Genomic DNA, 17,039 nt, shown 5'->3' with positions numbered 1-17,039 from the left:
CTTTCCCTCATCTTGGGCCTCCTTATTCTCTGAGACATAACAATATCGAAATTAGGCCAATTAATGATCCTGCAATGGCCTGTAGGTGTTCAGATGAAAGGAAGACTCGCACATCTCTCATTTTAAAGCAAAAACTAGAAATGATTAGACTTAGTAAGAAAGGCATGATGAAAGCCAAGAGAGGTTGAAAGCTAGGCCTCTTGCGCCAGTTAGCCAAGTTGTGAATGCAAAGAAAAAGTTCTTGAAGGAAATTAAAAGTGCTACCCCAGTGAACACACAAATGATAAGAATGCAAAACAGCCTTATTGCTGATATGGAGAAAGTTCAGGTGGTCTGAATAGAAGATCAAACCAGCCACAACATTCCCATAAGCCAAAGCCTAATCCAGAGCAAGGCTCTAACTCTCTTCAATTCTATGAAGGCCGAGAAAGGTGAGAAAGCCGCAGAAGAGAAGTCTGAAGCTAGCAGAAGTTGGCTGCCCGTGAACTTTCCCCATAATGTCAAAGAGCAAGGTGAAGCAGCAAGCGCTAATGTAGGAGATGCAGCAAGTTATCCAAAAGGTGTAGCTGAGATAATTAACGAAGGTGGCTATGCTAAACAACAGATCTTCTCTGTACATGAAATAGCCTTATACTGGAAGAAGAAGCCATCTAGGACTTTCATAGTTAGAAAGGAGAAGTCAATATCTGTCTTCAAAGTACAGGCTGACTCTCGTGTTAGGAGCTAATGCAGCTGGTGACTTTTAAGTTGAAGCCAATGTTCCTTTACCATTCCGAAAATCCTAAGGCCTGTAAGAATTATGCCAATCTACAGTCTATGCCTTATAAATGGAAAAATGAAGTCTAGATGACAGCACATCTGTTGCCAACATAGTTTACTAAATATTTTAAGCCCACTGGTGAGACCTATGCTCAGAAAAAAGATTCCTTTCAAATTATTATTTCTCATTAACAATGCACCTGGTCACCCAAGAGCTCTGATGGAGATGTACGATGATATTAATGTTGTTTTCATGCTTGCTAACACAACATCCATTCTGCTGCCCATGGATCAAAGAGTCATTTCGACTTTCAAGTCTTATTACTTAAGAAATACATTTTGTAAGGCTATAGCTGCCATAGACAGCAATTCCCCTGATGGATCTGGGCACAGGCAACTAAAAGTTTCTGGAAAGCATTCACCACTCTAGATGCCAGAAGGACATTCGTGATTCAAGGGAAGAGGTCAAAATATCAACATTAACAGGAGTTTGGAAGAAAGTGATTCCAACCCTCATGGACGATTCTGAGGGGTTCAAGACTACAGTGAAGGAAGTTACTGCAGACGTGGGGGAAACAGACTCATTGTTCTCTACCCCAGAACTCGGTTTTCTTCTGAGAATATATCATAACTTGCAATTTTTTGATGCTGTTTCCTTGTATTGTCTAAGTCCCATATTAGAATGTAAGCTCAACAAAGGTAGGGATTATCCAAAGAGGAAATAGCAAAAGTATACCAGAGAGCAACTGCTACGGAGTTGATAACAAAACAGAGACACCAGATGTTAAACAGCATTGCAGGCACATTCAATTTCCAGCCAAAAAAAGAGTGGAGAAACCTTGATGATTTCCTGCACATTGAGGTGAGACATCTTGGGAGAAAGAACCATGCTCTAAAGCAAGGCCTACTCTAGTACTATCTAACATAGCCTTGTAATACCAAACCCTAAAAGATCAAAAGGGGAGTAGAGTTTGGAGTCCTTAAAAGGACTTGGGAAACAACTTGGTCTTTAAACACATCTATATTTACAAAGTAAAAAACTAAGGCTCCAAAAGTTAAGGGTTATCAGCAAGTAACTGGACATCTTATTAAAATGAAAATCAACACTTGTCAAAGAAAAATAACAAAATTCAGAGTCTCTATCACATATCAAAAAGGACCTGTACATAATTTTAAAATTACCTGACAGGCAAAGAGGAAAATGTGACTCATCATCAAGAAAAAAAGCAGTCAATAGCAAACATCCTCAAAAGATGTTGGATTTAGCTAACAAATACTTTAAATATTTCTTATACATATGTCCAAAGGCCTAAAAGACAGTATGTTAATGAAAAAAAGGAAAAAAATAGTCTCAATGAGTGAACAGAAGTAAATACCAACAGAGAAATGGAAACCAATTGAAAAAAAGAACCAATTGGAAGTTCTATAACTGAAAAATAACTAAAATGGAAAATTCTTTGGAAGGGCTTAACAGAGAATGGAGATAGAAGGACATTCAGTGAACCTGAACACAAATCAATCTAGAGAATAAAGAGAAAAATGAATAAATGAAAATGAATAGAGACTTAAGGGCCTACAAGACAATTTTAAACCGTCTGAAATATGTGTAAATATAAACGGACGAAACACAATTCACAGGCAGAGATTATGAGAATTAAAAAGCAAAACCTAACCTCATATATTTTAAATATAAGATCAAACAGGTTAAAAATAAAAAGATAGGAAAAGATACACCATGCAAACAGCAAGGATAAGAAAGTAGACAGAGCAATATCAATAACAAAGTAGACTTCAAGGCAAAGAGAAAAAAAGGATAATTCAGATAAAAGGAGTAATAATTCATCAGGAAGGCATTAAAAATTCTAAATATGTTTGTATCTAATAAATAAGCTTAAAAATTCATGAAGCAGGGCTTCCCTGGTGGTGCAGTGGTTGAGAGTCCGCCTGCTGATGCAGGGGACACGGGTTCGTGCCCCGGTCGAGGAAGATCCCACATGCCGCAGAGCGGCTGGGCCCGTGAGCCATGGCCGCTGAGCCTGCACGTCCGGAGCCTGTGCCCCGCAACGGGAGAGGCCACAGCAGTGAGAGGCCCGCGTACCGCCAAAAAAAAAAAAAAAAATTCATGAAGCAAAAATTGACAGAACTAAAGAAAGAAACAGGCAAATCCTAATTTCAGCTGGAAATTTTAACATCCCTTCTCAGTACTTTATATAACAAATAAATAAAACATCAATATGGATAGAAAGAAAATACAGCCCAGGATGAAAACTGCCTAATCAAATTATAATTAGAAAGGTTATTATATCAATGGTTTATATCACTTATTATTTTGAAATACTTTGAAATTTAAAGTATTTTAAAATATTTTGAAATTTAAAGTGTTTTGATACACTGTAACTTTACATGAAAAGAACCCTATATGCCAAGGGCCAAATAAGTTATGATGAGGGTCACAGATTATATCCATCTTCTATATTAAATTACTAAACTGGAAAAACAATTCCTTTGATTTGTATGGTGTTATGTCATTTATAGAATGCTGAAAATAAATATATGGGAAAGCAATATGAAAACATGGGTGGGAGGGTGGGGGATTAGAGTATGAAGAACCCTAGTCTTAAAAGTAGAAATCCCTTCCACAGTAGACAGACCAGATTCTTACTTAGCAAATTATCTCAAAGCAAATGCTCACTCCACCAATGCTTTTAATAAAATGTTGTGGGTTTTTTTTAAAGTTTAAAACATTACTAAAAAGAGACAGCTAAGGTACTCTCTCTTCTGTATTTATGCCATTCTTCAAATGTTCACTTATTCTAAGAATAAATCGGATTTCAGTGTTATCTTAACTTCATTAGAAAAAGCAATCATATAACAGTTAAGAGCCAATTAATTTATACCATAATATTATTTATGCTTGACTCAGACCATGACAAGAGTTTTAAGAATTCTGCTATAAAGAACAGCTATGAACAGAAACTAAAAGATATTTGTCAGCTAGTAGGAAATAGTTAAACATTTATTTATGTTTAATCTTTTATACATGAATTAACTAAACAAAAACAAACCTAGAGAAAAGAGCCGTTCATTCAAATAAACAAAAACACAGGCATAAGATGATTTTCCGAACATGAGAAAAATGCCTGTTCTTGGTGCTTTATTCTTGGTGATTCTTTATGCAAAACTGTTTCCCTTTCTGTGCTTCCAAAATGCTTACAATAATCTAATATCAAAATTAGTTGTGTACATGTCTGCTTCATAAGCTCCTTTAAGAACAGAATACAATACAAACTTTCATTTGTGAGGCTGCCTAGTGGTTGGCACAATGCTGAATTATCCAATTTAACAAATTCAGCAAAATTATAGCTATGAGATCTATAAAACTTTTAATAAATAAAGACAACTTTGGTTAGATGTTCTAGTTAATGAGGCCTGAATTTCATTTAAACTACTGTAATAGCACACTTCACAGGCTCATAACACAAGAGTCAGGAACCACCAGCTTGTAGTCTTTGACTTTATCAACAGAACAAACAGTAAGAGGCAATAGTTGTATTCATGCCAAACGTCTGCCTCATACCTTACAATACATTAGTACTAATATTACAAAGTACTACAGTGAAGCACTGTTATTTTAGGAAAGCTGGTTTCCACTGACCTTCCTTGTGAGGATGTCTCCTTCTGAATGATTCTATTATAATCTTCCTCAGCATCTCTGTACGTTCCCCTTTGTTCTCTAGCTCTTTCTCCTTTATTCAATATGGATGGATAAATAGATATAGCAGCAATTCATTACAACAATGCAGAGAGTACTGCTTAAAAGCATGGATGTAGATGTCAACAAACCTGGGCAAAAGTCCTAACTATTTATGTACTACGTGGCCAATTCACTTAATCTCTCTAAATTTCACTGAATTCATCTACTTAAGAATCTCACAGAATTGTTGAAGAGATAAAACAAGATAACGAATATAAATACTTAGCACACAGAATATAGTCAATGAAAATGTTAGCTAATTCCACCACAGACAAATGGAACTCAGTTCATTCTGTTATGAAACTTTACATGTGTCTCCCCTATGTCACTAGTCCATGATTACCTAAAGGACAAAAATATTGCTTCTCTTCCAATGTCTCTATTTGTTAGAGAAAAGAATGCTATATTCCTAGTTTCTAATTTTAAAAGTGGATGAATGCAAAAGTACCAGCTAATTGACTATACGTATGTGGGGGAAAAAAAAAGATAATAAGGGTCAAAACAGTTAACAGTTTTATCTCAGCTGATGGAATTCTGAGGGATTTTAATTTTTTTAGATTTGCTTATTTGTGCTTTTTATAGCTAATATGTACTTCTTTAAAAAAATTTTTTTTAAAGTAGATGAAACATTCCTAAGTGTAGCTAGAGACATGTTTGAAAAAGTCCTAAAATGGACCTAGATCTCCTAGAACACTTGTGGACAAAAACTTTTGAAAATCATTCTAACCAAAATGCCCCATTTGAGGCTTTAAAATTTATTTTTAATATCAAAAATTACAATAGATTATTTTTACAAAAAGAACCAATGCATCTATTTGACAGATCTGGAACAGTCATTGTGTGCTGCTGAGGTTTCCACTAAAGACACAAGAAAAGCGTGTCCTCCTGCTTTCTGCCAGGTCTGGTTGTGGCAGCTAAGATTGAATGGGGCAATACAGGAATTATAAAAACATGGAGGAAGGGAGATAATTTACACAAATCAGAAATAACCTTGTAACCAGTGAGGAGCCTGTTTTATTCCAAAAAGGACTAAAAAATCTGAGTTTACATGACAAGTATTAGAGAATCATTTCCCATACACTCTTTCCTTCTGGTTGGTTCTACTTTAAAACCTTAGTTTAAAACCATTTAAATTAAGAGCAAGCCAGTAGGAGATTTTAAAAAAAACACAAAAAAAACAAAAAACAAGATCTTCATCTCATATCAGCCTTGAGTTCTATCACTGAGAATCTGTATCCCCTTAGCATTCTGGATCCCCAGGGAGCACCTGAGCCCAGGGATCAGGAATAATCACAGTCAATTCACATCAATGAAAACTTTCTACATTTCAGGTTCTGTGCTGTACAGGATATAAAAAGACAAGAAAAATCCAATCACTTATATGATCTAGCTGCACCAACATGTCCTTTACCAATGTTCAAGACTGAATTAACAAATGGCTCCATGGTGAGGGTTCCCCCCTTTCTCCCTGCTGCTCTACAGATATTCCTACTAAACTGTGTACTTGACTAAAGAAGATCATCTTCCCAGATACAGGTGAACTATTTTCAGACACACAGCTATGAACTCCTCATGGGAATGCCAAAAGTACTGAAAAGACACAGTTCCTGCCCTCAAAAAATTTACAATATAAAAAGATTCAAAGAAGTATACATATAAACTACAGCACAAGGCATAATATGGGAAATTAAATAAAGGGATCATAATTAAAAGATGCAGATGAGAGAGGGCACACTCAAAGGGTAGGAAGGAAAGCAAAAGGAATCAGGAAACTTCTCTTTTAAAATAAGCACTGAGAGTGAGTGAAACATTTTTGGAGGAACAGACAAGTAAACAAGAGCATGCACTGAAATAAGTAGCCTGCTCAGAAAGGAGAGCATGATGGAAAATAAGGATTAAAAAGATTAATTCGTGATATCTTAAATAAGAGGGCCTAGAAGGCCGGGATGAAGGCTTCATGCTTCATTTAGTAGGCAAGGGAGCCATGAAATGCAAAGGAGAGATACAATGAATATATTTTAGAAGGGTCAATTTGGCAGCAGTTTGTATTAGATAGATCTATACTTCCCACCTTCATGTATCTCATTATAGAGAAGTGGGGAAATAAAGAAGAAAAAATGAAACAAGGCATGTATGTTAGAAAAGCCCCATAGTTGATCCTATTATACCCTTATTGGGGTAGGAGTGGTATGTGAAAATACAAGGCTATGAAGTATGGGGGAAAAAGTCTGCCAAATAGTAATGTGGGTTCAGCTGAGCTTGGAGAGCACGAATCTGAAGAAGATTTAATAAATCCAGTCTTGGTATTTTCTCCACCAGCATTTCCCGATCCAAAACCAATAGTACAATGGTGAAACTGTTAGCGGAAGTAGAAAACAAAGCAGGACACAAAGTAGGCCCTCATACCTGACTGGGAATGAAAGGGTATCTTGGAGAAAGGTGACGGCAGTGAATACCCCCCAAAAAGTGGAGAGACTAGAGAAATATTATGAGCAGGACTTACTGAAAAATTAAATATAAGAAATGAGGGCAAGAGAAATCAATAATGACTCCCAATTTTTTGGCTTGAGCATCAACTGGGTTGATGCTAGAGTCATTTATTTATTAAGATGGGAAAATAAGAGAAGGAACAGATGGAAGGAAGAGCAAAGTTAGAGGGGGAATCAAGCATTCTAATTTCACATGTTTTAGATGTCTGTGATACATCTTAATGGAGCTGTCAAATAAGCTACCATGAATATGAGTTTGGTGAGCAAAGTAGAAAGTTCTGAGCAGTAGCTATAAATTTGAGCCTTGACATCACATGGATTGTACTTAAAGTTAGAGGAATGCATGAACTTGCCTTGGGAGAAAATGCAGAACAAAAAAAATAAGAGCCTAGCCTTTGGGAACTACAATACTCACAAGTCAGGCGGAAAATGAACCACTAAGGAAACTGAGAAGGAAGAGCCTGTAATGTAGAAAAAATGGTGTTTCGAGAAAGGAGAACTGAATACTTGTAAGAGGTTGATTAAGATGATAGTGAAACACCATGTAGCCAATAAACTTACATACAAAGTCTGTATTAGCACAGAAAACTGGTTATGGCCATAGAGCAAAGAGAATGGACTCTGGAGTCCTCTGCCTAAGTTCAAATCTCAGTTCAACCACTTAGCAGCTGTGTGAACTCTCACAAGTCATTTATCTTATCTACCTGAATTTCCCCATCTGTAAAATGGGAATAACAGCAGTTATACCATCTAGAAAGACTGTTGTAAAGACTGGTTACTATATACCAATTGCTTAGCAGCCTGCCTGGCATGTTGTAACTGTTATACAAGTGTGTGTTACTATTTACTGTTGCATAAAAAAACACAGGTTGTAAAACCATGTACATAACATGGTCCCTTAATATACATATATTACACATATCTTTAGAAACAGAAAAGTTGGAAAGCTATACATCAAAGTAATAAAAGTAGCTATCTCTCAGTAGTGGGACTGCAGGTGATTTTAAAAAGTATAATGTTGGCTTATTTTATTATTCTACTATGAACATATTTGATGTATAAATAAAATAATTTTTAATTTCAAGGGAGAAAAATTAGCATTGATGCAATTTTTATAACTCAATACGGAAAGGTTTCAACTTTCCTAGAATGAAAATAATTAGAATAAAATATAAATATCCACTGAAAATAATTTGACACTAGTTTTGCAACAGTCCCCAAATATTTCTAATCATCAAAGCACTAAAAGATTACCAACAGGCTGGTTACCTTTATGTTTGAAAATGGGAATCGAGAGAAGACATGATAGAGATTTTCATATTTTACCTAATTCTAAGTAATTTAGACCTTTGAGAATGAGAATACATTCATATATGAATCTGTGGAGCTTTAAATAAAACCACCAAGAAAAAATTTAATGTCACATTTTCTTAAGGAGAATGAGTAGACAATATCGTAAAACCAATTAAAGGTTTCCAAACTCCAAAATAATAAGATATAACTTCAAAATAAAAATATTTCCACTGTTACCATGAAAACTTGTTTTTATACATCTCCCCCGAGTAAAGAATCATATATAAGTAATTCCTAACATATATGCATTACATTTAAGAAGATTAATTTATAACTCTACTTTTAGAACCTAGATCACAATTTCTTTCTGAAACTATAATAGTTTCAAAACAAAAGCTCCATGGATGTAAAGGTGCCTTGTCTGAGTAGTTTACCTGTTTAATGTGTTGACGATACTTATATGCTTACAATGATACTTGACATTTAATAAACATTTGCTAATCAACTAACCAAAGGAATATCTGAAGAACAATGTATATTCTACTAATAGAGAGGAAGACTGTATTTTTACCTTAAGAAGGTATTTGCAAGGCTAGAATTTATAACTCTCTTTTTCAAAGAAAAGAAAATTAGTGTCCAAGAAAAGTTAATAAACATAAACAAAAAAAGTAAGCATGCATACCATGGTCAAAAGGTTATCTCACTGAAAAGTTCATCCCAACATACATACATACATACATACACACATACATACATACCGTAGTGGGGTGAATCATGTGTCCCCCTCACCCACAATTCACATTTTGAAGCCCTAACCTCTAGTACCTCAGAATGTGACTGTATTTGGAGACAGGGCCTTTAAAGACATGATTACGTTAAAAAGAGGCAGTTAGAGATGGTGCTAATCCAACCTGACTGGAGTCCTTATGAGAAGAGGTGATGAAGGACATACAGAGTGACACACCAGGGATGCGCATGCACAGAGGAAAGACCATGTGATGACACAGTGAGAAGGTGGCCATCTGCAAGCCATGGAGAGAGACCTTGGAAGAAACTAAACATGCTAACACCTTGATCTTGAACTTCTAGCCTTCAGAACTGTTAAGGAAATAAATTTCTGTTGTTTAAGCACAGTCTGTGGTATTTTGCTATGGCAGCCCTAGCAAATTAACATACATAAATATATATGAAAGTAAGAACAAGACTTCTGATTATTTATTCAAAATTAAAACTCATTTAATGCCATAAATCCACAGAAACTGACAATAGTGACAACAGCTAATATTTACTTGATACCTACAATGTGCCACGTCCATGATAAGTACCACATATGTATAACATAATTTAGTCCTCACAAAACCTCTTATAAAAGTTCTATTATTAGTGCCACTCCAAGATAAAGAAATGAAACCTTTGATGACAGGAAATCTGCATACCACAGAACAGAAACAAAAGTAGATGGCTTTGACTGTTTTTCCACAGTACCAGAGTACTTTAAGCAAAAATATCTATTAAAAGTTGAACATTACTACCTTAACTATAAAAACATGTTTTGTTAAGCCAATATGTGAAATTAGTAAATGAATCTTTAAAAGGACCTTAACTGCTTTTCCAGCAGGCTCCAATTTTAGCCTACAATTTATTACCTATTCACTATGTGTCAGATACTATTCTAGATATTTTCCATATATTAGCTCATTTCACACTCATAGCAACCTATGAATAATGAACTATTATTATCTTCACTTTACAAATGAGGACACTAAGTCACAAAGAAGTTATTAGGTAGTTGAGAGGTCTAGCTCCAGAGTACATGCTCTTTTTTTTAAAAGCCAGTTTTACATTTATTTATAAATTCATTTCAAAATCCTTGATTCACCTTTTTTTTTTTCTGGCCACACCTTGCAGCATGTGGAATGTTAGTTCCCCGACCAGGGATGGAACCTGCACCCCTGCAGTGGAGGCACAGAGTCTTACTGGACCACCATGGAAGTCACCAGAGTACATGCTCTTAATCAATATACTATACTGGCTCATATTATGTTCCATCAAAATGAGATGTAATAAAATATTCCAAAAGAGTAGAATCCAAAAACAAGAGGGATATTAGATAAAACCATCCATTGTTGAGGACCTTTCATGATATAAAAATATAAATGTACATCTCTGTAGATAGGGGGGGAAAAGACAGAAGACAACAAGCTGAACAAATTCTGCCCTCCAGGGATTACAGAACTTTTCAATCCACGAGAAATGCCTTTTCTGATGAGGAAATCTACACCCAAATAAATTAAATGACTTGTCACTCTCCTGACTCTGACATTTTCACATGTATTCCCTCTGTATTTTAACTCCCACTCCATCCCCACTTCTGCATGTGGCCAACTCCTTTAACTTAACTCAAATGTCACTTTCTCACAGTAAGACCTTTCCTAACTGCCCAGTCTGAATAAGGCACATTCCTCCATTATTCTCTCTCATAGCATCCAGATCTTTTCCTTCATGGCATTTATTGTAATCTGAAAAAACTTTACTTGTTTAAAGTAAAATTCTTCATCTCCTCCACAAAACTACCACTTTCAGCAAGATAGAGGCTATGTTACTGTCTCTTTAGAGGCTAGCACAGCTCCTGGAACATAACAGATCCTGATTAACTACTTCACTGATGGATACAGATAAATGTGCTGTTTTATGTCTGACAATTAATTGCTAACATTTACTAAACACTTACTATTGAATATATTCCAAGAACTGTTCCAAATGCTTTATAGATATTGTCACATTTAATTCTTCCAGTAATCTCATGAGGTATAAACACTATTGTTATCTTCATTAACAGATAAGAAACTAAGCACAGAGAGATTAAGTAACTTGTCTGAAGTCACAGCTAGACAGCAAAAGAGTCTAAATTCAACCACAGGTAGTCTGGACTCTAGCTCTTATACTGCGGTATAGTTGCTGTGACATACCAAAGATAATTTTACAATAAGAATTTTCTTTGTGGAAATTGATTGGTAGGTCTTCTGTGACAACGTATTTTTACTTGACCAGAAAAAGCATTTCACAAGGGAAGACACACTTGCACCTACTACTGTAACACTTTCTTCAGATGAGTAGAAAAAATAATCATAAAGATGTGCCAAATATGGAACATTCCCTTCGTATCTGCCTAACTAACTTATCTTCCACATACGAATCAACTTCAAAAGGCTATGGGAGAAGCACTTGGGCTTTTCCCTTTTCAATCTCATTCTTCTTTTTACGAGTCCCTGCCTAAGGTAACAACCAAGAACTAAAGCCAAAACAAACGTGTACAAGCTCTCAGGCCAGGTCATCGAATTAGTGGAACGTTAAAATATTTTTCATTTCTAAAAACATATGACTTTGTTTCGGCATATCCTGTGGCCAAAATGAAATACGGGATGGAAATTAACAACAAAAATAAAAGCCTCTGTTTCTATGTTTTCCTTCCCTTTAACATACTGAACTTTAATGATCAAATTAATCTAACACAGAACAATGACTACCCTGACACAAAAACATGACAAGTTAAGGTCTGTCATATTTCCCCCAAAAAATGCAACTTCAAATTCTAGTGTTTATTCCCTAACCACAATGAAATAAGTATGAAGAAACAATGTGCCTGTTTCAAATACATGTATTGTATTTGAAACATGCACACAATAGTATGACTCCTATATCAAATACTAAATAATAATCATGGTTAACACTCAGAGAACACTACAACCAGGCTTATTTATTTTGTTAATTATTTAGTTTCCTATAACGACCCCCATAACATAGTTGTTATTATCTGTATTCTACAGGTTGGAACTCAGAGAGATTGAGAAATCTGCCTGAACTCACCATGATCTTTTGAGTTTGACCATGGCAGAGCTAGGATTCAACTACTTTATAATTTCCCTATCTCATAGAAACTGTCATATCAACAGTCATGTAATCTAATCTCCCACCCTACCCACTAGAGCATTCTACCAGCTGAAGCTTCAGCACTTTCACTAAGAACAAAAATAAAACAAAAACAAAACCTCATTACTTTCGAAGGCAGCCCATTCTTCAAATCTACTCCCAATCAATGTCTCAATTCCTTCAACCATACCTCAGATGGCATTATTTCAAGTCCCTGAGCATTACTCGTCCCTTTTAAAACAGGGCAACAGGGCATCTAGAGTGGATTAAATATGCCAGGTATGGCCCAGTCATCTCAAATTAGAGAAAACCTTATCTCTATTATCTTAGAAATTTATTACAGCAGTCTAAACTTTACTATTTTGGGTAGCCACATCACCAATGACTTTTGCCTGGTTTACATTCAGGAAAATTGTTCTTTAATTCATAATCACTGTTAAGCAATCTATTCCTTGAGTTCTTCACACCCAAGTACAGGTCATTATCCTGGTTAAATTTCACTTCGTCTATCCGGCTAATGACCTCCCCATTTGATGATTTCTGGGTTTTGGCTCATCTTCATACTACAGTTTTAACTCATTTGCAAAGTTATTCAACATGCCACCATTGCCTCCACACAAGTCATTAATAAAATGTTTAATAGGAGAGGAAAGAATCCTAAAACCTGACCTTGGGGATCTCTGTCCAAGGAACCATTCATGCCTTCATCGGGCTCCTTAGAATACAGCTATTAACGCAGTTATAAAGCTCCCTATCCATATGCTTATTCGTTGACACTTCTCCGTATCATCCTCAAGTATGTCAAACTTTTTCAAATATCTTATGGATATATATTACACCTATTGCACTATACTGATCTACAAGTTCAATAAACCTATCAAAGAAAGAAGGAATGAAAGAGAAAAAGACAAAAGGTTAGTCTGTCATGACTTGTTCCTAGAGAAACCCATGCTGGCACATAGTCAGTTTTTCTTGGTGCTCCATCAAGAATAAAGCACTTTTAAGTTAAAAACAGAATTTGACTCCATAGTTTAACTATAAGAAGAAAAAAAAAAAAAGAGTTTCATATTCGGGTGATGAAAATAGGAATATTACATTATAGCTCTTCACATAATAATATAAATAAAATATCTGAAATATTTGAAAACATTTAGAAGTATTTCCAGTGCTACCACTTTAGTCTACAAAGGTAAATTTTATATTTACTTTCAGTTATTAAAATGCCTTTGTTGGGTTTCTCGTATATCTAAATAAATCTCAGTTAATTAAGCAAAGATGTTATTAATCTGAACATACTAAATAAAAACACAGTAGTTCTGGAAGAATATTAACTGCTAGGTAGATCATGAGTGAAGCCAAGTTGGCCTTATTCTAAATCTCAGTGTTTCAGAGCTGGAAAAGACCTGGTATTTATAGCACAATTATCTCTTTTTATAGATGAAGATATTGAGGCTCTCAGAGATGGAATGACTTGACCAAGCTCTTAAAACTAATTTTCTGGCATGGTTGGACACAGAAATTAGATTTACTCAAGGGCCACTGATAATGTTTCACAAAACCATGTCATTAAAAGAAATAATAAAAAGAACAAAACAAATACTTTCTTACCAGCTGGACTTCACCAAAAGCACCTCTTCCAATAACTTTTACAACATCATAGTCTTCTGCCTTCATCTGTAGACCTCTGATCTTTTTCACAATTTTCTCATCTACAGTAAAAAGATCACCATAATATCAATCACCATATTGATAAGCAACCTTTTAAAATAATCACCATATTTGTAAACAAATTTTTATTTCAAGAAACTGGGCTTAGTTTCCAGCTAAATCTGTCAATTTTTAAATGTTGCTATTTAAAACTCTAAGACACATACACGTTACATCAAAGGACAAAACTCTCTGGTTTAACACATATAAACACATTAATGACTACCAAAAAGTAGCAGTTAGACTATTCTGTTTCTGACTCTGTTGCTTGGCAAGTTATATGACAGCTGAAACTATGACGATCCAGGCAATCCTGGAGTACACTCTGAATCATTGCAGAAAGCTGCTATGAAAGTACACAAGGCTAATCTCAATCATCAGTATTGGTAGATTACTTCTTTGAAAAACAGTAATCACATATTGTAGATTTGATAACTATAGATAAGATTTTTAAATTATAAAAACAGCCTAGTCTCTGAATAATTCCAAATTAAAGAGCATACTGTGGTCACATAAAGTGTATATAATTATTTTGAGAATTTCTTATTCTCAGAATTCAACTTCATTTACAACTTCATTGCAACGTCAATACTGGCATATATTAATAGTTACTACGTTTATGGCAATAACTGTTATCACATTATCTTTCATTAACTAGACTGAAATGTCTATATTTATACAAACATAAAGCTCATTAAGTCTTCTGGATAATGTAAAGCTAAGTCTTAGAGTTGTTAACATTAATTGAAAACTTCTCTTGGAACTGCCATAAATGACCTGTCCTGAAATTCTAAGCAATCTTAATTTAATCAAAACCTTGAACTTTACCTACTTTACATACTTTGATTTGGCAATTCTGCTTTGAAATAAAGAATACTAGTATTTAAATAAATCAAATGGCAAACTAAAAAAAATTTAAATTTAATAAGTTAAAAGTTTGTGGACTGTAATAATATTAATTAAACATAAATCTCTTATCAAAAGTAGAGTCAGGGCTTCCCTGGTGGTGCAGTGGTTGAGAGTCCGCCTGCTGCTGCAGGGGACATGGGTTCGTGCCCCGGTCCGGGAAGATCCCACATGCCGCGGAGTGGCTGGGCCCGTAAGCCACGGCCGCTGGGCCTGCGCGTCCGAAGCCTGTGCTCCGCAGCAGGAGAGGCCACAACAGTGAGAGGCCCGCGTACCACAAAAAAAAAAAAAAAAAAAAGTAGAGTCACATGATCAAATATGAAATTTACACATACTTACATCTATTTAAGAAATTATCTATATTTTTGTTTTTCCTCAAAGCAGGGAAATCCAAATCAAGGACCAAGGAATTTAAGCCATCCTGTTTAACAAAAAAATAAGAGAAAAAAGAAAGTTGTTACAATTTTCAAGCATTCAAGATAAAAAGCCTTTAAATTTTATTGTTTTGTTGTCACTGAGTAAATGTTAATCCACTTTGATATGAAACTGCCCCCAGTGGCACCATATCCAGTAGCTTTAAATAGTTTCCTAACTTCTGCCAGAGAATATTAGGGTTGACCCTATCATGTTTTCCATTGTACTTTTAGCCAAGAGAAAAACGTCATTTTAGAATATGCATCCACTATTATTTTTGCTAGTCAGATGTCTTTTCTCTCTTCCAACGTCCAGTAAAATTTTACCAAGCTTTTGACTTTAAGAAATACACCCAGACTAGTTCCCATTCATTCAACAAGCGTTAATTTTGTGCCTAGTGTATACAAAGAATAGAAAATCTAAAAATAAGTGAGACACTAACTATCCTTACCCTCAGGAAATTCAGGCTCAAAACTAAATTTCCCCAAAAAACATGAAAACAGGATGATGCACTGTTCAGGTTGCTATTTTCTTCTGTAAGCTTTCTGTATTTTCCAGACTTTCTACAACAAGCATGCATTAAATTTATAATCAAAATATGAAAAAGTACATACATATAACTTGGTGGGAGTGAAAAAAACTAGTAAGAAACAAACCAAGTCTCAAATTACTTAATGGATATGCTTGTGAAGAAAACAGTATTTTTAAAACACTAGTGTATATATGGTTTCATCCCCAAGTAAATGAGGGGGCAGAAGGACATATTCTCACTTAAAAAATAAACAAACTAAAGTTCAGAGAGATTAGGTGACTTTGGCATGCCCAAGGTCTTGCTATTAGAAAATGATGTAGCAAAATACTACCTAAATCTTAGAGGTTCAATATACTTAACTCATCTCCCTCATCTCAACCACCAGTGGAAGCTTGGAAGGGGAAAGAAGGAAGCTGGAGGATTGCAGAAAACAAAACAGTAATAAAGAGAACTTTTGAGGATCTGGGTAGGGAGAAAATGTGGGGAAAATTACATGCAAAACTTAGAAAGGTAACTTGAGTTTTTAATTTATTAATTCTAGAAGAACTGAAAGTTATCACAGAGAAATAGAGTTACACAAAGATTAAATAAACAGGAAAAAATCTGGAAAGTTTATAAATATTTTCCCATAATATACCCCACTAGTGTAGAGTCAGAGAGCTTTTTCAGCAGTTGGAACACTTCAACAGTTGATCAACTCAACAATAATACTATTTTGTTTTTTTTAAACTATTTCTTAAAGATCACATACTATTTCATTTGTGCATTAAGTTTTTTTGGTAATATTTATTTTTGAATAATACTAATACCTTAATTTGCTAATAATTTACATCAGAAGATAATGTAGGGGTAATACATATTTATATATTTACATTTATGCTTGAGGTTCTATGTTTATAAAATTTTTACATTTGAAACTTATTCTATTTAGTACCAATTTTTAAGAAACAAATTCTGAATTCTTAAAAGTTACTAGTATTTTCAGTACACAAAATTGATACTGAGTTACAGTTGCTGGATTACCTCAAGACTTGAATGAAAGCCTATGTCTATGACCATCCTCGTTAAGCAGTTTCATATAAACCTTAGGAGGTTAAGATTTTTTTTTCAGTGTCTTGTGATTTCAACTGTGATTCTTTTCATAGAAAGTGATACTAAAGCTAAGATAAAGAAACTTTTAAAAGAATAAAACGTATATTAAAGAAAAGCCTACAACCAAAACTTCAAAGCAATGAAGAAAATTAACACTATTTGT

The 17,039-nt window shown here is 34.7% G+C and overlaps 1 protein-coding gene across 2 annotated transcripts in view; it reads right to left on the bottom strand.

Moving 5' to 3' along the window:
- ROCK2 (Rho associated coiled-coil containing protein kinase 2) overlaps window positions 1–17,039 on the bottom strand; it is a 134,754-nt gene that overhangs the window by 64,975 nt on the left and 52,740 nt on the right. For both annotated transcript variants that reach the window (XM_007456912.1, XM_007456911.1), the window contains exons 2-3: window positions 15,178–15,259; window positions 13,834–13,934 (exon numbers count right to left, since the gene is read on the bottom strand). In XM_007456912.1, coding sequence (XP_007456974.1) covers window positions 13,834–13,934; window positions 15,178–15,259 — 183 coding nt within the window. The remainder of the gene's footprint in view (window positions 1–13,833; window positions 13,935–15,177; window positions 15,260–17,039) is intronic.

The sequence above is a fragment of the Lipotes vexillifer genome, unplaced genomic scaffold (genome assembly GCF_000442215.2).
Source record: "Lipotes vexillifer unplaced genomic scaffold, Lipotes_vexillifer_v1.1 scaffold390, whole genome shotgun sequence".
In the NCBI taxonomy this organism is placed as follows: domain Eukaryota; kingdom Metazoa; phylum Chordata; class Mammalia; order Artiodactyla; family Lipotidae; genus Lipotes; species Lipotes vexillifer.
Note: the sequence above shows the minus strand (reverse complement) of the source record. Positions and strands in the feature narration are given on the sequence as shown.